Consider the following 24,394-nt stretch of genomic DNA (forward strand, 5'->3'; position numbering starts at 1 on the left):
GTGTTGAAATTTTGAAATACTGTAATGCTTTCTCTGCCTGCTTAATATCCATGATATCTGGATAAAACAGTTTTCTTAAATGCCTGGGTTTTTTTTTTTCCTGTTGCTTAAGTGCACATCAAGAATTGCCTGAATCTGCTCTGATCAGAAGTAATTAAAGAATATTTGACTAAAGCTTCTCTTTTTGCAATTCTTTGTAAAACTGAACACCTGATCTGAGGGGATGCCATACAGAAGTTGTGTTATCCCATACTGTTGCCCTGATCTTCATGCAGGAGTGTAAAAAGTTCTCTTTTCGTAACTAAAGCCTAAAAGCCTGAAAGCCTGAGACTAAAGAAGCAGAGTTGAAACCCAGATTGCTTCCCCAGGGACTGGAAGTGAATTGGCAGATCAGCTCCCTGGGTGAGGCACACAAGTGGATAAAAGCAGAGCCATGAGGGACTGACTGTGTCTCACCACCCAGGCTCTGCCTCCCCAGTGTGGATAAGGATGCTTTGGGAAGAGCAGCCTCTTGTCTTGTCAGAACTTTTCCTCTGGATTTCCAGGGCAGCTGTACTATGGTTTGTGCCTGATAGTTGCTGTTTATTCCAGCTGTTGGAAATTAATATCTGCTGATGCCTTGTGGAGGCTGACCTAGAGCAGAGGCTGGACAGAGCTAAAGAATAAAGCAGGGATCGATTAAAAGGATCTCCTCCATGGATCCACCTTGGGCAGCACCAGAGCCCAGCCAGGGCTGCACCCAAATGACCCAAAATGGTCCCAAAATGCACGAGCGCTCCCGGGGCTCTCCCTGGGATCAGTTCTGCTCCATTGGCACCTTGGAGTTCATTGTCCCGTTCCAGCTTCAGCCCAGGCAGCCCCATCCTGCTTGTTTTTCTCTCTCCAGCCCACGGTGTTTGTGCTCCTGGGCTGAGATTTGGATCATTTGTCCTTGGTGCCCAGCTGGAGCAGGAATTGTTTTGTGTCCCTGCTCTGTGCAGAGAGCTCAGCATCCCCTCATGGGAAGCTCAGAAGTGCACACTAAAGCAGCACAGAATGTGAAAATATAAAAGCTAAACCTGAGGCATTACTGCAGTTTATCAAAACACTTTTCTCTTGTGAAAAGTTTCTGCAAGCTTTTATTTATCAAAATTAGTATTTATATGTATATATGTGTGTGTGTATAATTAAAGAAAGCTGGTCTTCAAGTATGAACCCTGAACACTAGAAATGTTTCTTTGATTACCTTGTGCAGAGAGTCTTTTCAACAAGGGAGTTCATTGTCTCTCTTTTGGCTATTGATAGAAAAGGTATCTAAAATCCTTTCCAAAGACCACCAGAAAAGGTCACATCAAACAAGCAGAAATGGAGTTGTTGTCATGAGAGATAACATTTTACTTTGCATAAACAAATTGCAACTTTGACTTCATCATCTGTCCCTTCAGAGAAGGAGCTTTACCTTGGCCACTGCCTCTAAAGCAAACCAGAAACTCTCATGTCAAGGTGTGGTCCTTAAGGGACAGTCTGCTGATGTTCCCATCAGGCTCTGTGCTTCCCCAGCTGTGGCTACAACTTCTTTCCTTGGTGGGAAGGGGTTGAAAGGGACATCAATGATACTTGGAGACTTGGAAGGCAGTGACAGGCTGGTGTTGTGCTGGTGAGCTGAGGCACTGACTTGTTCTTTCAGAAAGAGCAGGAAAAGTGGAACTGAAGCAAACATTGGAATAGTCAGGTTATGAAAGTGACACAGTGGAAAGGTGAAATGTGTTTGATTACTCCAGCAGACTGTCTTGGAACTGGGAGAAATATTCTTCTACATGTTTTTTAAGACAGTCACGGGGCAGGGAAAGTACCTAAAAGGTGTTACTGGATTTTATTTCAGAATATACTTATATTTAGCTGGTAAAAAAATACAAAATAATAGTTCTCCGTATTTCTCTGTGTCCATTACATTTGTACTTGCTTATTCATGATATCTAAGCAGTGAAAAAAATCCCATTCCATTTGCATTTTTTATGAGATGGACAGAGATTACTACAATTGCATAAAACACGTAATTGTTATGGTTATACATTCTAGAAATTGCGTTCCTCCTAACATTTAAAAAGTAACAACTTTTTCTTTTTTTCCCCCCAACAGCAAAAACAAAGGAATGTTTTGAGGATAGGAATCCAGAGCCTGGGTTCCATATTGTGGGGTGATGATGTTTGTTGCAGTGATACTCCTGAAGATCCTCACAGCCTGACAAAATTCCTGTATGTTCTGCGTGGCCTGCTCAGGAAATCCTTGTCAGCCTGCATCATCACCATGCCTGCACACCTCATCCAGGTAGGAATGCTGCTTTTCTTGGATTGCAGAGCTGGCACAACAATTAGCAAAAGTTTAAAGCTTGTGGTAAAAAAACGAATGCAGTTCTGGACATTTTTAAAGTATTTTTGTTCAAAGTGTGAACTTAAAACATGACTATATCTTCTGCTTTATGATTTTGTGGGAGAGTCATGCTGCAAAATCTACGAAGACCCAAGTATAAAATTGTAGGAACATTATTTAGTAGTCTATGAAAGCACATAGATTTGGGGGGTTTTATTGCTGAAACTTCTAGGGTAAACAGTGCATGAAGAAAAAATAAAATTCTTTTTTCTCAACCACAAAAATGGGAATACATTGTTCTGGAAGAGGGCCTCAAGAAAATGACACAAAAACTTAGCCAATTAGGAATTTTATGAACAGTTATGCTAAATGTGAGTCTTTTTCCTTTTTATAAAAATTGTCAAAATTTCAGAAATTGTAGGGAATGCAAATGCCTATAATGGTCTCTTTTTCAATTATTTTTACATCTCTATGCACTTTCCCAGTGCTTTCAGAATGCCTTCTAGAGTATCAATACAAGGCTTTGCAGTCTGCTGTCTTTATCTAAAATGCTTAATGTAGTGATATCGGATCTTGTTTTTAAAGGTACAGATTTGCTCTGTAATTCTAATATCCTCTTATATTAGGACTAGGAGCAAACCAGTGCATGGCATGAGCCATTTTCCCAACTGCAAAATCAGAAGCAATTCACAGCATTGTTCCTGATAGTATACAGAGACTTAAATGCATCTTCTGAAAAAAAACTTTTTTAGCAAAAGGAAAAATGTAGATAGTCTTTTGTTCTGTGAGTGATACTGTAGCTTACAAAAGCAAAAATATTATTATTCACAATGCATAGGGAGCCTATAATTTTAGATATTTGCTTTGATTATAGTAAAAGAGTACTGGATAAAACCCTATATTATGCAAAATATTTTCATAGTAGGTGAGTTTATCAATAGATTAAATCCTGGCTTAAGTAGGTACATGACTCACAGGTACTACATTTTGTTAAAAGTCCTTGAATACCTGCAAATGTTATTTATTTAGATACCAATGCAATTAATCCTTTGAAAATAAAGGAGGTTAGTTTTCTAGTTTTATCATTGTAATCCAAAGTGTATGAATGTTTCTCTTGCAGTACATACCTCCATCTCCTTAGTTATTGTTTTTAAATATGAAGTGTCAATCTCCCTTTAGAAGGAGAGACAGTTAAATTTAATGCAAGAAATAGAATTTATGAATATAAAACTATGATCCTACTTCTTACACACTGGAATTGCGTGTCCATAATAGGGATATACAACCCTTTCTATTGTTGTCTTCTTTATATATCATATCAATAAAAATTACATCTGTATTTCAGAGAAGCACAGAAGTGTCTCTAAGACAGAAACTGAAGTTTGTTTCAAACTTACTTGAGAAGTTGATTATTGGTTTGTGATTATAAATTCCAGGGAGTTAGGACTGAAATTATACCACACTTTTTAAATAACTGAATTTTTCATTTTAACAGTAAGTGCTCGAAAATTCTGAATTAACAAAAAATAAATGTACAGAATGTGCAGAATCTTTGCTTAGCTGTCTTAAACAAACAAAGGCATTAATTTTATTTTTTTTTTTTTTCAACTTGGTGCACCCGTTAAGCACCGCGCTGTGGAAAGAGCTGTCATTAGGAGGAGCAAAGCTGCTGAGGGTCCCTCCTAGCCCACATTAGTGAGTTCCCAGAGCCCTGCTGTGCAGTTGCTGCCCTCTCCAAGCAGCCTGTTAGGGAGCCCCTGGGAGCATGTGTGCAGCCTCCCTGGCACTGTTAATTGGGGATGCTGGCGGGATGAGCACGCAGCCCAACATGTGCTCGCTCCGCACGCCGCAGACGGAGCTGCCTGATGATCACAGCAGCTGCTCTCCTTCCCTCTGCACAGCTCCTCTCCTCTCTGCTGCACTCCAAAAGTAAAGAAAGCATCCCTTCTTCCCAGCAGAGTCAGACACGGGGATTTTTTTTTTTGTTCCAAGTGTGTATCTGTTTAATTTGATCAGCCAGTTCTAGCACGTGCTTTATCTGCTGAATCTTCAAGTCAGTGCACTGAGCACTTAGAGAATTCACACTGTTTTCCTGAAGATGTAGTAAATTCCCCATTTTTTTTCCCTGAACTACTCTAGTACTACTCTGATAGTTCCTCTACTTTCCAAGTTGTAGTTCAGCCCCTAACTAAATTAATTGGGTGGCCTCCAAGTAAATTCTTCATGTGTCATTTTTGTGAAGGACGTGTAAGTTCAAAATCACATTTAATCAAAGTTTTGTCTGGATTACAGATACAAAAAAATAGTTTTGTCTTTGCCTGCTTTGTCATGAAAAAGTAGATTTTTGGTAGCGACATAACTTACCTTGTCTCTGTCAGTCTCCAGTACTAGTTACTCCAATGAAGAAGAAATAAAGCAATTGGTGGTAGTGATTTTTGACAGTCTTTTCAACCCAGACAAATTCTGGTTTTTATATGAAGTATATGAATAATGCATATATATATATATATATGTATGTATGTATATTTTTTGAAATTGTTTTCTTTTGTGTGTTTTGCCAAATACTTTGTGTGTTGTACTGTGACAGGGAGTTCATAAATCGAACCTGGTTTCCTTCTCTTTCTTACCTGGTTTCTTTCTCTTTCAGAAAGTTTAATTTTGCCTTTACCTTTCATGTATTATCCTTTTTCTTGGCTGGTGAGTCATTAAAATGATGCTCCCTATTTCATATTTTCTGTATTCTGGTTTGTATTTTCTCTTGCTGCCTTCTTAATCTGTTTCTAAACAGCCACTTTGCCTTTTTGCATAATACAGCAATGCTGTAACTGTTTGTTCATTTCCCTTACATTCTCATGTCTGGTTTGACTCTTCAGTGATTACAGAGCATTAAACAGTGATTTTGTTCTTGATGTTTTTCCCTCTGTTATACACATGCACCACTGTGGCTCTTCCATTATTCCAGCAAGCCATTGTCTTAGATTTAATAACTTGGAATTGCATTTATCCAAAGATAATGCTCATGAATCCAGCCTGGGAGGACAGTTCATGGTGTTCTGTAAGGCTATATTTTGGTAAAAGACACAAGTTTGCAAAAAAAGTCTGTTTGTGTGTGAAGGTTTTTCCAGAATAATTGGAAAAAATTGTAGTCCACTAAAGCACACAGATTTTGGGGGTTTTATTGATGAAACTTCTAGGGCAAACAGTGCATGAAGAAAAAAGAAGATCCTCTCTTCTCAGCCACAAAAATAGGAACACATTATGCTGGAAGAGGGTTTCAAGAAAATGACACAAAAAACTTACCCAATTATGAATTTTATTCGGGTGATGCATGACAAGTTTTACTTGATTGATATTTTCTACCGATTGAACATCCTCTTATCTTACACTGTCTGTCAGGTAATAAATATTGAGCTACTTACAAGTGTGATTAAAATAGTTGATGGAAGGTTATTTTTCAAGTCTTCCTACTGCTTCTTGAAAATGCATTGTGCCTAAGAAATCATATGGTACATTTGAAAAGGGAAAATTACTTCCATTTTTAAAATCTAGCATTGATCAAGGAGGGCAGACTGAAGAGGCATTTCATTTGTTGTTACAATTCCCAAGTTTAAGGAATATTATAAAAGCAAGTAAGAATTATTTTTCTTTGTTTTGATAATTGGTGCATTTAAATACCTAAATTTAGAAAAAGAATTATTGTGCAATTGTGGGAATGAAAGGACTTTAATGTCACTTGTCTATGATGGAAAAGTCTTAAATTAGAGTTCAAAATATTTTCCTGTTGTATTTTTTTCTTTCATTGCTAGAAATCATTGGTAAATCCAAGAACATCTTTCCCTCAAAACACTAAATAATGTTTTAAATTCTATTCCTGTTCTTCCCGATTTTGTATCACATAAGTTGTAGTAGATCTTTTCTTGAGTGATTATATTCAATGGGGAAAGCATAGCACTTGTTAAAGCCATGCTTTATTTTGAACTCAAAGCTGGTATTACTGGTAAGGACTAAAACCCACATTAGTCAGCACGTACCAAGGGAAATTAATTGACTAATGAAAAGTCAGTATGAATAAGTCTTCTTACAGAGCCTGTCCTCAGAGTCTGAAGTTCCGTTTAGCAAATTTTCATTATTTCATCCAGTAGGTTAAAAAATTAATTTCCTACAATATTAATGCTTTGATGTTTTGAATTCACCCAAGTGCAGAAGTTACTGTACGTTTCAGTGTAGAAAAATTGAGAAACAAACCTTTTCACATCCAAAGCCTTTCGTGCTCACACTGAGTGATTTAGCAGCTAAACTCAAAGTCAAGCAAGGGAGTGCTTCAAAATCCATTGCTAATATAGGATTATGAGATGTGAGCTCCTATAGCTGGTGGATTTCTCAAAGTTTGAAATCTTTATTCCTATGGCAAGAACTAAGAGTGATTGCCTACCTTAGAGCTCTCACTTCTGAGATTTCACTGGCATAAAGTGCTGAATAACCTCCAAATGTATTTGATGAGGTAGCTGCATGAAGATTTGCATTGAGCTCCAACATCATGTGGTTTCTATATCATGGTTAAGGAAGCTTTCAAATGTCTCTGCAAAATAGAAACCCTAAAGATGAAATGGTCATAGTATTTTTCTGTACATGCTTTTTAATGTTGCATGTTGCTTTTTGTTGTATGTGTGACACAGATTTTAACAGCTGTACAAATAAGTACCAAGAGTTGTACGTTTCTGACAGGTATTTTCGATTATACACATAGTTTTAGGATATTAGTATTTTGGTTTTTAGACATTTATTAAAGTTTCTTTAAAATTCTGACTGAGTAGGAAGTATCCTGTTCAAAATTTAATTTGGGAAACAGGTTTTGTTGGTTTTTTTTTTTGTTTTCATTTCTCTTATTACTGATGTGTTTGATAATCAAGCTGTAGAAGAAATAAAAGTATTCTGTGCTTTCATAGAATCAGATTTTAGTTGCCAGCAGGCTGTGTTCTAGCACTACTGCTTCTGATTTGGTAACAACTACCCATTTCAAAAACAAATACAATCTACATCTGAAGCATGTGTTTGTCTCTGTATATTAGCTGTCTGTTAAACTAATAACTATATTGTGATGAACCATCACACTGTTTGTTGAACTGGCATGCCTAAAACAGCCTTGTCATTTTATTAAATTTTACTTTTTAGAAGGACACTATATACACATCCTCACCATCTCTCTTTAACTAAAAAAATCTCTTTCCCAAAATGCACATGTTAAACTGGAGAAGTGGACAAGTACGTGCAGCGTGGCAATTTTATTTTATAATTTTTTGTGTATAAACTGAAAATACGCCTGTGAAAATCAGGTACGACTGAGAACCAAATCTTTGAACTGCAGCATTAGACCTAAACAGTTAAATATCCCATCACAGTATGGAGATAGTCATCTGTTCCAGCATATGGAATCTTTTGGCTACTGGACTAAGCAGTTAATATAATGCCCAGTGTCCAGACATGGACACAACTGTTATGGAAGCAGAAGGGAGGAGGCTCATGTACTGAGCCCATTTGGACACTGATAAGTAAAGATTAGAAGAGTGACTTTAAATAATACAGGGCAAAAAGGAGTTATTGTTTTAAGCAAGGAATTCTTTTAGAAAATGGAAGGTAGTATATTTTTTCTGAAGTAGTATGTTCTTTGCTTTTTACTTAAGCAGAAGTTCGGGTTCGTGAGAAAAATTTTTTTTAAAGCCCTGTGACTCTAGCATTAAATTTAGGGTTTATCTGTTCTGTTTCAGAATCAGAACAAAGAACAATAATTTTGTGTAAAAGTATTTTACATTTAAATCCTTGCATATGTATTTTCCATCTTAAGTGATTTTCACAGAACCAAATATTGAACTTCCATGCAACGTGTGCTTAGAAACATTTTGATGGGAACTTTTGGTGTTGTTTAAAAATCCTGAAATTTTGGAATCCTGTTCTACCTCTTTTTGTTTAGACATTCTCTATTAATTAGAATGTAATCATAATAAAAAGGATACTGCATCTTTAATGATGTTTTTGTGCCTGTGTAGTTAAGCTTTAATGCTAGGGGGGAAAAAATATTAAATTAGCCTTGTAACCTCTTTCTCTTCCAGACTGATGATGGAAAATAAAAGCTCTTAGCCACAGAATGTAACACTTAGAATTAATATTTAATTAGACCAGCAAATTGTACACCGTGGCTGAAAGCTTCCAAAGAGTTGTTAGTGCCACAATTGACCTACAAGTTTAATAATAACTCACTTCTAGGAGCAAGTGCCAGTTCAGCATAGTGGAGCCACTGTAAGAAAGTCCTGTGAGATTAAAATCAGCAAACCAAATGGCAGGCGAGGATTCCTGGGATGGAGCCTTCTGGAAAGCTGGGAGCTGGAGTAGCTTTGCAGCCAGGATTCAGATGAGAACAGTGGGCAAAAAAAGCTGATCCCTCCTGTTCTGGGAGCTTCTGGTTGTAGGCCAAAATCTTAGAACAGATTTTTTTCTAAATGTTCTTACTGCAGCTATTAATTTATATCACAAATCAAGTCACGAATGCCTTATCTTTATCTTTTAATTAAGTTTTAATACAGACATTGTCACTGAATTCACTGGTCATGGATTTTACTCGTAGAAGAAGGATACGTTTTTGCTGTGATGTGTCTTTTAGTGTGTTTGTATTGCAGACTGTTTAATTTTATAGCATCCTCCTGCTACATAAAGGGGTCCTTGTTAGAGTAAGATGACAAGCTATTTGTGGTAATACTATGAAATGTGTAAATTAAATATGAAATGAGTATACATTGTAAAATATAATATATTGAAGGTTAAATAGCTTAATCTTGCTTTTCATTTTACGGAGAATTAAAATATAAAGCCAGGAACTCTCCATTAGACATCCATCTGAGCCTTAATTCTATGGCAAATTATTCTAGTGAAATAGGGCACCATAAGTTCAAAAATGTGCAAACACACAGCAACAGACTGAGGAAGGAGCACTCTGCATTATTTATTGGCTAGATCCTAAATAATTAAAGACTTGCCTACTCATTAGTTAAAAATTAAAGCAGGGGAGGGCCTTGCCAGCAGAGGGAGCAGTCATGTCTTGCCTTGGGTTCCCTTCGTTTCCAGCCCACCCATCATTTCCACCCTACCTCTCCTTATTGCCCAGCCAGTTTCCCATCTGGACCCAGCTCTGCCAGCCTGCTCCTGATGACAGCCTATAATTTTGTACTGGATAAGGGATTCGCTTTTTAAATGGTTTTATATTTCAGAATCTTGCCACTTGGTTATCAACACCAGTTAGGTGTTCCTTTTGATGCTTGGGTGCTGTTAGTTGAAATAATAGTGCAGGTTCTTTTTGGTCACCTGGGAATGAGATTCACTGTTTAAAGAATTAAAGTTGCAGTGAGTGTTAGCCTTTCTAAATTGGTAAGAAAACTGCAATGACTTTTTTTTTTTCAGGCAAAATGGCAACAAAAGAACCCCTGAACCTTTTTCTTATAATGAACGGTTCCCAATGGAGCCATATGATTTTAGTTAAGCCAGTTGGTTTCAAATATGTCATTTTGGCAGTTTTGTTGTGACGTTGTTGTAATTACTCACTCTTCAGACTGCCTTTGCATCTCTATTTTTTACTGCGCTATGACCAACTTGTAGCATGGCACATTTTCTGTGTTCAGTTTTCTAGAGGAATCTGCTGAGATGATCGGTTTATTTTTTCAGTGCTTAAATTCAAGTAATAACCTATAGATTTCTAGCTTTTGTAACAGTGAGGCAATCTCATTAGTGAAAAGCAGATAATGTTTAAGGGAGGTGCTGGGCTCATCTTAGCCCACATTTTGTGCTGATTTCTTCCCAGCCACTCACCCTGCACTGGAGAAGGGCTCAGTCAGATTTATTTCAGCTCCTCTGTGCAGCAGGACTTGTGCAAGGGCCCCATGCCCCAGAAGCACTCACAGTCACCTGCAGCCTGTGCTTTCAGTCACAGAAAACTGAGGAAAGAGAAGAGAAAAGCACTGGACAGGGTTCAGCTCAAAAAGTGTCACCCTTTAACACACTGTACGTCTGTCACCCGTTTCAGCCAGACAATAACAGGATTTTCAGCACCCAGCTTTCTGGGCTTCTACTCCCACACCATCTTCATGATGTTTTGCTGCTACCCCAAATCCATGGATGAGCCTCCTAAACCAAACCTCAGCTAGAGGGGGGCAGGCAGAGCTGCAGTGGGAGGCTGAGCTGGGATCCCAGCTCACTCTTGACTGCCTTTTGGCTTTGGCCAGCTCACGTGGCACCTTTGTGTTTGTTACTGGCTTGTAAATGAGGAATGCAGCACTTGCCTGTCTTTTGTGAAGCTCTTGGAGATCAACAGATGGAACATTTGATTTAAACTGCTAGACTTGGTTCATTTTTTTTTTAGGCTGCAGCAGGAACTCTTACTGACTTGCTTAATTTATCTCTATTTAGTGGTCTCTCATTTCACTGTTGGCCTTTAGGTCTGCCCTTCAATGGCAGAATAAACATACTTCTCATTTTGTAAGGTGCCAGGGTTTGCTGGCCTTAGGTGGTTTCATAGCTCAAGTAATACCCAAGTCCATCTTCAGTGAAGATACAAAGATTTATTTTTTTTTTTAATAGTGTGTGATATCGACTTTTTATTTTCTGGCTCGTTATTCTTCCTGAAAATTTATCAAAATTACTTGTATACAGTTTCATCCACCTGCATCTGACATTTTATGGTAATATGCAAAAACTGCAGAGTTCCCAGAGCAGAGACAACTATCAAGACCAATGTTATTAAAAGCAACCTTAAGAGAACAACCAAAATCTGGAATTAATTTGTTGTGTAACATATTGACCAACAGATGCTTTGTTACTCTCTTCCCATCTTTATGAGTATGTTGCATCTAATTGCCTGCCCTTGTCTTCACTACTTACCCTTTCTTTGCTTCTGCAACTTGTATAAAATTTTTCAAAGATATTCTTTACTGCTTTAAAATAGCTAATGTAACTAGCTATGTTATTTAGCTATTACTATATTATATATTAATATATAATAATATATAAATAATGGATATATAATATTTTAACATATATATTATTCCTATATTATATAGTAATGTTATTTTACCTATAAACGTGTCAACCAAAATCAGTGCTTCTCTGGTTTCAGCCACACAGGATATTTTACCTAAGTTCTATTATAGCCAGTAGGGTTCTTCAAAGGTAAAAGAAGATTCCTAATCAGTCAGAATCCCCAGGTGTGAATTTCTCATCACTGAAAGTATTGTGTTTTGTAGCAAAACCTCTTAAGTTTCTTCCTTGAGTCTTCCAGCAAAGACATGGCACTTGTTTTGTTTTTTTTTGTTTGTTTGTTTTGTTTTGTTTTGTTTTGTTTTGTTGTGAGATTGGCCGAGATCTCTACACACCAAAATTTGTTAATGGTCATCTTATATTCCCGTGGCCTGGGTGTACATTTATTTTAGATCCAGAATTCAACATTCCGTTGGCAGATTTGCTGTGTGCAAACACTGTAAACAGTGCTGATCAGTTTGGAGTTAGAAGACTTAGAGAATTTTACACTTTACAGTGTTTATTAATTATCAAATAACACTTTTTGGCAGAGCAGTTGTTAAACATTTATTTTGGGTATTTGTGAGTAATAATACTACATTAATACATTGAATCTTACCATTACCCTATTATTATTTGTGAATAATAATATGTGCCCAAACTATAAAAACTAATATAAGGGGTTGTTACCTAACTTCTTTTACCAAAAAAAGGTATATGGGTAATTCTGAAATTTCTTGAGCAGTAATTATTAAAAAATGGTCAAAAATATTTAAGCCTTGTTTCTTAGTAATTTATATTGCCAATGTAAAATCCTTTGGAGATGAAGTAGTAATGACAAGTGGTAAATATTTGTGTATTGTGTAAGTCATTGCCACATCATTGTGTAATAATCTCAAAAAGATCACGGATTATTTCATTTATCGGATATGCAACCACTGTTTCTTTTTAGTTCAGTGTGGTTGTCTCCATTATGGTGCTAAGCTTACTTCAACTTTATGACAGAATGTAACAGAATTAAAAAAAAAATTAGCTTTTCTTGAGAATTAACACACCAAAATTTGCTTTCATTTCATAAGATTCATATTATTTTGCATTAACTTTCTTGGCGTTTATTATTGAGACCTTTTTTCAAATGAAGTATCAGGATTTCTGGATTCACCTGTTGGTAACAGCAGAGATTGTTGCCCCCAATTACAATTTTACCTGGACTTGGGGGAAGTATCTGAATTCCTCCTTGGATACTTTGCTGTCATACTAAATACTTAAACTGGGTTTTGTCCCAGTACAAAAGAATGTTTTAAGTAGTGTTTTAGGTGATGAAATTGAAATAGGATTCAATGTATTAATTCTTAATTAAATTATTTAAAATAAAACCAGTGATGGGGATTTTATTACCAGATTGTAAAGATACAGAAGTAGCCCTCTACCAAAATATAGGCCTAATGTCTCTTTGAAAAGAGATGTGCTCTTAAAATACCTTTTTTTCAATGCAGTATGTAAGTCTATATTAAAATTGTTACTGTACTAATGCGAATAAAAATGCAAATATATTCAAAAATCCATGTTATTCAAATATTTATATAAGTGGCAATTATATCTCATTGTAGATCTTTAACATGAGTGTCTTATTTTCCTTTTAGATTTTGAGATTGTTTATATGTACTATGTAGAAAAGTTGAGCCTATCCTAAGAAAAATTTCCATTCTCTGACTTTCCTTATGCAGTGCAAGGACTGAGAGATTAAACATTTTCATTACAGAAATTTTGTGACATTTTTAATTTTTTAGCAACTGACAAAACGAGAGGACGGATTTTGGGTGTTAGAAAAATTTTGACAGGAGATCAGAGGAGAACTAGAAATTAGAGCAGAGGAGAAAAGACAGATTTGTTTCCTAATACAGAATCCAGATGAACCAAGATTGATTTGATTAATAGTAATGCTAAAGTTGTGCTACATTAAGAACTCAATCCAGTAGAAACACACAATATTAATTTCAGTGGGCAAATTTGAGCATACAGGCTTTGCATGACTTTGTTGGTGGAGCCCCATGCTTTATACTCAAACACAGAACACGACATTTTAAACGGCTTTTGTTGTAAATAAATATTTGTAAACGTGCACAAATAATTACTCAAAGCTATGTACCTTCTGAAAATAAATTGGGAAGACAAAGCAATCTTTTTCCATAGCTGCCCTTCCCCAAAGCTGCCTTAGCACGTGTGCAGTTCCCATTTCCACAGCCAACTCGCTACGTGGATTTTCTTGACATGTTTTGAAAGTACACTTTGGTTGAACCCAAATATTGCAAGTTTGCACTTAAAAGAAAATGTCTGTCTCAAACAGTAGCACAAAGTAAGATATAGAATGGATGCCCAGCCCTGCCAGCACAACAGGATTGCTACCATGTTGTTAGAATAATTATATTTTGGCTGAACTAACTAATTTAGAAAAACTGCGGTACATCTAGCAAGACTGAAAACTTTCCAAGATTGGTTTTTGGGTGGGTTTTTTGGTTTGTTTGTTTTTTTCATTTTTAGTATAATATAAAACAATACCTCTTCTAGCTGCCAACAAACTCTTTCCCTGAATCTCACCATTCCTGGCTTCCCTCCTAACCATGTCCTGGCTCCCCTCCAGAGCTGCCAAGTTTATGCCAGAAGCAGGAGGTATATTTGTATGGGGCTGGAGGAAGATCTGGAGCTCTGTTAAATTTTCCAGCCCAGATGGGGCAACATGATTTGTGTGTTTATGTCAGTGTGCCATACATCACAACTATCCGTGTGCTGACGTCAGCTTTGATTGGGCATTAATGTGCTGAACACTGCAAACTAGAAAATACATGATAGATACAGATCTATGGCAACAATGCCACATAAGCAAATGTCTCTTTGGTGTGGCCATTCACTGTGTAAAATATTTCCCGAGATACACTGCATTAAGCCAGGGGAATATTTTGACACACTTCAAAAACAAAAACAAAATCAACGTGGGCAAAGAGAGCACCATTTAAGAAAGCAAACCCTTTCAGAGGAGGAGCTAAAACCCAACATATCAGGCAAATATTGAGGTGCCGTCCCTCATTTGAATCTTCATTTTGAATTAAAACCAAATAGAAGCTTGCTATTCTTATGATTGGCAGGACTTTATGTGATGGGGATATGTTGCTGATGGTTGAGCACCTTTCTTTCCACAGTTTTTGTAACCCATTGTTATCAAAACTGGCAAGGAAAAACACCAAAGGACAGCAAATGTTTTTTTCAAAGGGATAGGATATTTTTTCTGTATCAGGAGTTTAGCTTTGTTTCCAGGAATCATCAGTGTCTACTTATTTATATAAAAGTTTTGTGTTTTTTACTTACACAAATAGCATCCAGCAGCCTTCTGAAGAACTGACAAAATATGGCAATTTCTGGTCTGTGGGATTATAGAGGTCACTGACTACTTTAGATTTGGATTTATACCATCTTTATGTGATTGCCCCTGTAGAATAATGTGACCAAAAGATTCCATTAGAATATAATACGTTGTCTCTCTCTTCCTAGAGGAGGAAATTATTTGCAAGCCAGCTTTACGATTTCAGGGGCAGGTACAAGAGCAAAGTGCAGGGATTGGTGTGTGAGCAGTGTCCTTTTACCTCACATCACTTATGTTATTCCTCAGAAGGGAAATTCTGCAGCACGACACCACTTTATTTATTTTATTACCCATGGTTAGATTTGTGGGTGAAATGAAGTTCCCTGATTCCACGGGGATGGATGCTCTTGGCCTGTGCACAAGAGGCTTTGAAAAGAGACCCCTCCCCAGGATTTGATGCCATCTGGCCCAGAAGGTGGGGAAGGGAGGGGGTGTGGAGGTACCATGGGATCTGTGGATTTAGGGTTGGTAACCTGAGCCGATTGGGCTGTTCCAGACAGGCCACAACTTCATGTAGAGGTCAGAAAACAGAATTCAGTTTATCCTTTGACAGGAGCAAGAGATTTTCACCTCTGGTGTCTGCTTTGTAAGCTTCTCTGTGTCTAGAAAATAATGGTTATTGAAATGTGGGTTCATGGAAGCTGTTGGGATGTTGATCACCATTTTAATAAACCTGAATGTCAGTATAATGCCTGGACTATTCTAACATGTCCAGGGATGTTTTAGTCTCCCTACTCCTAATTGATAAATTGCTATTATGGAATTGTTTATCAGTATTTAAATAGACCTTTCAGAATAAGCATCAGTCATATAGTTTTTGAAAGAAGTGCAAAATGTACAAACCACTTGAAAATTAATAAAAAATATGAAACTATAACCTGGAGCTGCAGAGCTAATTCCTTACAATTGGAACAGGTATTCTCAGGTGATTGGTTTTGATACCCCTGAAGGTTTGGTAAATGTAGCACCTACAAGCACCAAGAGCAAGAGTATTACACTGGCTGTCCAAGTACCTTTAAGGTAACTATTTCTTATCTTCAAGAAATATTTTGATTTTTACCACAAATGTGTTTCTGTTTTGTTTTCTTCATTAAATACCAACATCATCAAGGCATTTAAGAACATTTTTTCTGACTTACCTCTGAAGATCTCTGTTGTGACCTTTGTATGTCTCTTTCTGCTATATAAAATTGAGTAAAGAAAACCATGTGGAAAAGAGCTTATTTAAGGCATGTGACAGTACATTGTAGAACAAGACAGAAGGCAGCACTTAAAAATCACAAGTATATTGAGAAATGGTAATGCTCCTTGAAGCTTTAGAGTCATATGTTGTGCAGAGAGAAACTTTTAGAGGGAAAAATGCTAAGAAATTAGCATTGAGTTTTCCATGTTCCACTGATAATCAAAATGAATAATTGTGTGGGTTCTGCTTACTCAAAATATTAGAGATGGTTTGCCTAAGTGTATTAAAAACCAAGGGTTTCAGAACCCAAACAAAAACTGGGCATCAGACTTGTAGTAGAAATCAATGAGAGATAAGCTTAACACATGGCTTGTAAATATTGCTGATGTGAGCAAATGCTTGTTGTGAAGATTTAGGGTAATGTTAATTTAGTGCTAAGTGAGCCCTTTCGTGGTTTATCCTTGTCAAATATTTGTTTTCGTTAGACAGACACTTGAAGTCTATTTTATGTTTTTTTAAGAAAAAAGCCTTCTAACGTAATTTCCGAGTATTGATGACCTATTTTCCCCCCACAGTTTGTCATTGAGAAGACCAAGGCTTGCTTTATGAACACTAATTACCTTTTTCATCACATAGGATGTGTATTTTGTTTCCATGTCTTACAGAATAAAGCAATTATGGAACGTGTAGCAAACTTGTCAGATATGGTGGTTGGTCTTGAATCATTTATTGGCTCTGAGAGAGAAACCAATCCATTGTACAAGGATTACCACGGTGAGTTCCATCTTCAGCAAAGCAAAAAGTCTGCCCTGGGTGTTTCTAGGGCACTTAGCAGCTCACCCTCCAGTTGGGTATCTGCTCTAAAGTAGCATTTGATTTCATTTTGGAATTATACCTCTTAAATGTTTTTCCCTGCCTAAGCAGCCTTGAGTTAGGGAAATTTTCAGCAAAGTGCATTAAGGCTGCAAAGGAAACATGGCAACTCCTTGCATGTTGTCAAGCTGCATTACTGGGGCAGGGCTCAATCAGATGTACATCTCACCAGGCAGGCTTTGGGGAATTCACATGCAGGGCAGGCTTGGCAATCATCTGACCAGCGAGCTGAACTTGTCATGAAATCAATACTTTCTGATCTGCCAAGTTTTAAATTGAGAACACGGGAAAACATATATTGTAGTGAGGTGAATAAGCTGCTGAATTATGTGCTGGGTAGACTTTGTCTAAAAAATAATGCTCTGTTTTGTCAGCTGTAGTTTACAGCACTTGCACATTTAAGGAAATGAATGTGGGTGTGTGTGGCATGTAAAATATGATTTTGGTAAAAAGTCATTTTTGATAAGCACTCAAAAAAGCCTTCCAAGTGTTTTATCTTCAAAATGGGTAACGGTGCTTAATCTTGCATTTTGTCTCCCAAAGATTTTTGTCAGCTGTTACAGCAGAACTATTTAAATTTTAAAAATGGTATTAGAAGTTGTGCCCAGCCAAAGCAGTGAATAACAATTTTAGCTGATCCAGAGCAGGGCTCAGACTGTGCATAAATTACAGCGCTTATTATTGTGATATTCCTGTAGTTCCATGGAAACCTTTAGCTGAAAGTAAACTGCTTATCTGAAATCTGCTGTAAACACATGACAGTGGCAGTGTTTTCCCTAGCAGAATGCATGGATTATACAGAAAAAAAGCAAAGATGGTGTTGAGACACCACTGTGTGTATGCAAGCTGTAATTAATAAATCAGAGAAAAATCTTTCTGACTGTGAAAGTGGTGCACATTTCATTATCTGAAAAAAAAGGTGAATGAAAAAGAAACCGTGAACAAAAGCTGGAATAATTCGCCTAATTATTTTTCCAACTGTATAATCATGATATGGCCTTTGTTTATGCTAACATAATTCTGTCAATTTAATACTCATTTTTTCATTACTGAAGAGATCCTTTAAGACAATGTGTGTTTTAGTAGTTATTTCCTGGTTTCCTCTAAAAATGTATGCTAAGTCATTTCTGGTGCTATTTAATACAAATTATGTGCCAATATACATAGCTTTTGAGATTTGCACAGCCATAATTTGACAGTCTAAAAAGAGGTATATTTAATGGCTTTAACTTTGTGGATTTTTTTTTTTTTTTGCCTAAGAAAGTATTTTAAGTTATTTATTTACTGCAGATGATGAAATATTTTGTATTACTCTGGAGAAGTTTGATTACATTATTGCATTATTTAATGAATCATCCTTAATAATTTTATTAAGCTGCCTGCAAATTTAAATGTTTGAAAAGCCACAAAATAACAAAAGAATTCTATAGATGACCCCTAAATAAAAATTTTTGGGATACTGTATATAAGCAGCCCTGTGTTATACCTGCTGTTCCTATATGTAATAATTTGATTTTGTACTCAAAAACCTAACAAATAGTTCTTCTAGTTCACTGGACAGGAGGCAAGGATTGAAGGTTTAAAACTGTAATAACACTTTCCTAATATTATTGAGAATTTTAGTGATTAGTGTCCATAAAAATGATGCTTTCTAAAGTATTTCAATTTTAGGAAATTTCCTTTCAAAGAAATAAATAAATGCCTGAAAAAGTACTTGCCTTATTTTAAATAAAGGGTTTAATGTTTGGGGATTTTCTCACTGCTGCCGTTTTGAAGTCAGATACCTTCTCTGAATGTTCAGTATTTCCATTTAGGTGCTGGCTTTATGGATAGCAAATATAGGCCAGTAATTGAGAAGCCCTGTAGAATTTTCCTGGTTTTCAGATGTAGAAAATCACCCTTAGGTTGTTCAGAGACTATATTAGGCTGCACAAAAACCATCCAGCGTCCTTGTCAGAAAAAATCAGCTTGAGCTGCAGCTGACAGAACGCAGAGCTTGCAGTGCACCTAGTACTGTTAAAAACATCTGAACAGCTACAGAAGCCTCCTGCAGGAGGAAAACTGATTTCTACTGGGGTGGCACGGGGGTTACAAATTATTAAAAAGCATCACCTAAACCGGGATTCCCCAGAAACTTTTTTTCAGGGCACGGAAGGAAGGAGTTCTCATTAGAGCTTCGGTGGTTATCAGTAACCCATAAGCCTTGTTTTGCTGGCTGCTTACTGGTGCATTTAATAAAATAAAGATCACTCCGTGGTGCCGTGGGCAGCGTGCAAGGTGATAGCCATATTTGCTTACTGTAAATACAAGAGAAAATCACACACAAACCGGCTGTAGTTTTGACAAGTATTAAGATGGCTCTTTACATCTGTACTCCTGTACCAAAGTGCAATTAGTTTTCCTCGCACAAGGATTTCTGTTTATCTTATTCTGCTTGATTACTTGAGCATAATCGCGCCGTTTGCTTCATTGCTCCTGGTAGTAAGCTCCAGTTTAAAAAGGGGAGGATGAGTGAGTGTAAATATACAGAATTCTGCTGTAAGACTCTAATTTATGCATCTGGATGACAGCGTTTTCTTAATTTTTTTTTCCCCCCTCCTTTACTCTTTCTTTCCACAAGGTTTGGTTCACGTACATCAGATTCCTCGGCTTAATAGCTTGATCTGTGATGTGTCAGACACGAAGGACCTTGCTTTTAGATTAAAAAGGAAGCAGTTCACCATCGAGGTAAGAGAAACGTTGTTTCACTATTTAGAACCCAAAAGGTGGAGCTAATCCCATCTCTTATGTTTCGTTTTGTCGAAATACATAAAATATGCATCAGAGGATGTAAATTCATTTTGTCCTGGCTTTGCTGTTTGGAACAGGTTTATAAAATACTGTAATATGCCCTCTAATTAAAAATGTCTCATTTGCTGCACTAAATCAGTCTGCTATAAATACTTTATTTTGGTTTAAAATGTACATAGAAAGTAGGCCACAACCTTCAATAACAAAGCATGACATGTTTCTAAGGATGTCAGGAGCATATTTAATTAAATGTTAATGACTTGCTCTTACTTGTGTTAGTGGGTGGGAAAGTAGCTACATGTTATTACCCCAGTAGAGGGATTTTAATGTATAATGTTGCCTAAAATTGTGTGTGGTATGGGGGATAAGTGTCCTTATCAGTATTCAGAAACCATTTTCTTTGCATTACTGAAATCACCTTTCGCTCTTTTATGTCATTTTAAACACAGTATCATTTACACTAATGTCCTTAAGTAAATTTCCTACTAAATTTAAACTTTTTTCTGTGACCTTTATGCAGACAGTCCTGATAGAAGGCAGTAATACAAAAGATGTATTTCATTTTAATCTTGCTAAAGAGCAAATGAACATAGCACTATTAAGCAATTAGAGCTGATGTATTTATTAACCAAGTAATGCTTAGAGATGGAAGATGGCTTTCAGGGTGATGCAATAGTCATCGGTACAGTCTGAGCAATTTTTTTTTTTTTTAACAAAGACATAAAACAGCCAAGCATCCCTGACAAACCATTTTGTTTAATCTCTTTTCAAATGAAAAGCTCTTAAGCAGGCCACTTGTCTTAACTGCTTGAAACCATAAAAAGAGAGAATTGCCACCAATAAATTAGCATATTTTTTACTCCATCACCAAATGCTGGTCAATGTGGCTTGGCACTGCTTTGGTGTTTGGGACTTCACCCTTAAGTGACCACTTTGGCCCTTATTTGACCCTCTGCCCTTTTTAGCTGGCCACTTGATAAGGTAACTTAAGGGTTCTCTCTCTTCACTGCCCCCTCCCCTTCACAATTGCAAGTAGCCCTAACCTATAAATCATTGAAAGGGCCCTATCAAGTGACAAATTAAGGTGCCCTCCTCCTAATTAATGGTCATCAATGTCTTTAATTATCTAATCCTATTGAGAGTAGTTAATAGTTAATCAGGCAGCCAGTTCTTCATGCAGGTCATCTCTGCGTGAGTGCTAGAAGTTTCTCAACTAGAGGTATCCTCTTCAGAAGCCACTTAAAGGCAAATACATGGAAGAGGGCTTTCTTCCCCAGGACAATTCCTTTAGAAGGTTTGTCACTTTCCAGAGAATGCAGTGAGTGAAACCAGGCATTGTGAGGTATTAAAGCATTTGAACAACTGCTTTTGAGAGGTACAGTAGAAACAAAACCTTGATAGTCTGTTTTCGGTTTTGAAATACAAATGTTCTCTCTTTTCAGAGGCGTAGAGAAGCATGTGCCCTCATTTCACAGCATAGTACATTCTCATTTATTATAGCTGTGAATTAGGGTATTTGGGTGGTTTCTCATCCCCGAGTCCTGCCTCAGAATACAGTTTGTTCTTCCAGACAAATTTGAGATTTTAATCTGTAATGTAATTTGCAAGGAAAGAAAACCCTTAGCAGGAGGCTCTGTAAAAAAGAATTGAATTAGCCATGGGACACTGGAAACAGGAGTGAAGTACAACTCTTGAAACAACCTGTTGCCCCAGACATGCGTAGATGACCCATTGTATAATTTCTCCCTTTGCTGCTCAGCTGCAGCCCCTTTTGAATAACTTCAGGTTTTGTTAGAGATATGCTTTCTGTAAGCTGAACTGACACAAACTATTCCTTTTTGAGCATGTTAGATCACTGTCCTACTGTGATCTTCCAGTACACGTCCCACTAATCTATAATACATATGTTTTTCTTCCTCATGCTGATAGGGAAAGCAGACTACAGCAAGGCTGGCTGGAGCAATAAAAAATTGGGAGCAAGGGAAAACTGAATGAGGAAAGGATGTGAATAAGGTCTTCTGAAATGGGTTTCTGCAGTTAGAATGTGATGTGTCAGCAGTCAGTCAGCGCTGGTTCTGGGGGCAGAAGCAAAAAGCAGCACAACAGTGTGCATTGCAAGCAGTGTGTGCCTTATACAGAGTGCAACCGAGTTTAGGGCTTCTTCAGTGTGGTTTAAATATGAAAGGAAAATGCATATTGAGTACCTTACAGTTTTTGGCAAGATTCTACGTACTTGTGTACACAATTTAGGATAAAAATATTGACCTCTACTTGAAATGCTGCTTTAAAATCAAATTGCATAAGAGAAGTTAGAAACATAGAACCTGTGAATTATGGTGAAATTTCTTCAAAAAGGGTTTTTCTCACTAGTCCATTCTTTTTTTTAGAGTTTAAAATAAGAGCATGGGACATGGATTTTCTCATCTCTGGATTGCTCACCAGTTAAATAATTCCTTATAGTTTGGCCCTCATAGGTGAAAAGCCTTGAATGTCAAATCTATTTTATTAGATTGTAGTTTTGTGGGAGGAACTCTACCTTTTTATAGCCTTTTAAGGAATCTTTTAACTGTTCCAGTTTTCCTCATGTCTTCTTCATCAAAATGAGATTGACTGAAATGTTTTCTAAAGAGATTTTTTTTTTTTAATTCAGGATGAAAATGTTTTTTAAATGAATATTTATGAGTGCTCATTGTCCATTTATAAATTATGAAGAGGAACCTTTCCAGGAAAACTTCCATGCTTATCTAAAAGCTGCAGTAGCTATTTCAAGCTTTCCCAAATCTTCACACGTTAGTTACTACCAATATTCTCCTATATGCAGTATAATCAGAGATCTATCTTATGTGCATGCCACTTTAAAGGACACAATTTTGAAGTTAGACTGTCTAATCCTATTTCTTCCCACTTTGGAATCTTAATTAGAAGGAGATAAAAACCATCATTTGACTAAATTATTGTCTCAAATCTGTAGCAAAAGGTATAATCCGCAATTGGGCCAATTAGTGTACCCCATAGTTAGCTATGCTGAGGCAGGAAACTTGATTAGATCTGACACCAGCCTAGTTCCCACTGTTGTTTTGCCAGGTATGATGGTCAGACTTCAAAGGGCTTGAGGCATCAGCAGGGCAAGGTTTGGAGGCCAGCTTAGGTCCGGTCGTTAATCTCTCTGCTAAAACCACAGCAGCCCTCGCACAAAACAAGCTTACACGACACAATCATGCGGTATTAAAGTTTGGGTTGAGTCATGCCAATTTGCCTTTGATTTTCTGATGATTGACTAAAAGATGGCTACATGACTAGACACATACTGAACGTTTACTGATTAGGTAAGTTCCCCAAATATTTGAAATATTTTTTGATTTCTCAGTTAAATGATATGACAGCCCGTTCGTCTTAACGCGGCCGTTCAGCGGAGTTGTTCTTGAAGTGCTTTTTTGCTTTCTTTGTAGCTCTGAGTGTAATTTTTATCAACATTTGAGAAATTTTGTAGGACCAGTAGCTTCATAGTTTTGTTTGACATGGCTTTATCTTTGTTGTTCCATAGCGTCAAGACTTAAGCAATGTCTGCTTAAATTTGGTTTTTTGCCGCTCAAAATTTCTAAGGAAACATTGTTTATCTTTCTTATTTAGGCAGATTTATAATTATTCACCAAAAGGACATTTTCCCTTAATTATTTTCCACCTCACCATCGAGCAAAGTGCCGTTCCACGGCTGTGATTACATAAGTGTTCCTTTCTTTTGCAGTCTGATTTGTTCAAATATTGCAGTAACAGTGACATGTTTCCATTCTGAGAAAAGCCTAAGGCTGCTTTAGTATTATTCCAAATGATTGAAATTGCCATCTTGCTGACTTTCCCTTGGGCAGCTTAGGGCCTGTTTACTTTTGTATTTGTTTCACATGTTCCCTCTGAGTTTGGCTGGCAGGACGTCATTACCTGGTTTGACAAGACAGTTGGAGAAGATTCATATTTGATTAACTCCCTTTGTTATTGTCTGGACAACACAGACCTCTGAAATTATCTATTTAAAGTTAAAACTCCTGACACATTCAGATAAACGCTTGCAAATAGGAAAGTTTGTGAGGGTGGTTTTTTTAATTCCCTAGTTTTGCTTAATTTATAACTCTTTGAGTAACTGTCAATTAGAAGTATAGAGTCAAAGATTTTTTCAAACAATTTTTTATATTATAGTTTGTCTAATGAATAGTTCTTGTGCACATACATTTTCTTAATCAAAATACAAGTCAGAACAGCCAATATTTTCTTTTAAATGGCTACACCACCTGTGCAGCCCACAATAAAAATCTTTAGAAGCCAGCTCATTTTGAAGCCAAATGTCATATATGATTTAAAGAATTGCCACACAGCAAAAAACAAGTTTCCAGAGCTTTAGGTACAAGTTCAGGAGTTTCTTTTCTGAGAGGTGTTTCCTAACAGGAGGGGAAGGAATTAGAGTTCTGTGGCTGGTTTCTCAGAGCAGGGCAGATGCAGCATGGCACTGTGGAGCACTCTGGATTTTGTTTTCCCCATGGCAATTGCCAGAGTAAAAGGTTCTGTCTTTGGAAGGAAACATAACCACCAAAGCCAGCAACTGGGCCTATACAGAATTTAAAATAAACACATGATTCCAAAGGCATTCAAGTAATGTCCTGTCTTTATCTAGCAGTGAGAAAATTAATGATTGCCAAAGTAAGAAATAATTGCAACTCCTGGTATTCATTGTG

At 36.9% G+C, this 24,394-nt stretch overlaps 1 protein-coding gene across 6 annotated transcripts in view; it reads left to right on the forward strand.

Moving 5' to 3' along the window:
• Positions 1-24,394, forward strand: part of ELP4 (elongator acetyltransferase complex subunit 4) — a 140,139-nt gene that overhangs the window by 48,303 nt on the left and 67,442 nt on the right. For all 6 annotated transcript variants that reach the window (XM_021536708.4, XM_085579586.1, XM_085579585.1 and 3 more), the window contains 3 exons: positions 2,119-2,307; positions 16,673-16,781; positions 19,501-19,607. In XM_021536708.4, the coding sequence (XP_021392383.2) occupies positions 2,119-2,307; positions 16,673-16,781; positions 19,501-19,607 (405 nt within the window). The remainder of the gene's footprint in view (positions 1-2,118; positions 2,308-16,672; positions 16,782-19,500; positions 19,608-24,394) is intronic.

Source organism: Lonchura striata, chromosome 5, assembly GCF_050655825.1.
Source record: "Lonchura striata isolate lonStrDom1 chromosome 5, ASM5065582v1, whole genome shotgun sequence".
NCBI lineage: Eukaryota > Metazoa > Chordata > Aves > Passeriformes > Estrildidae > Lonchura > Lonchura striata.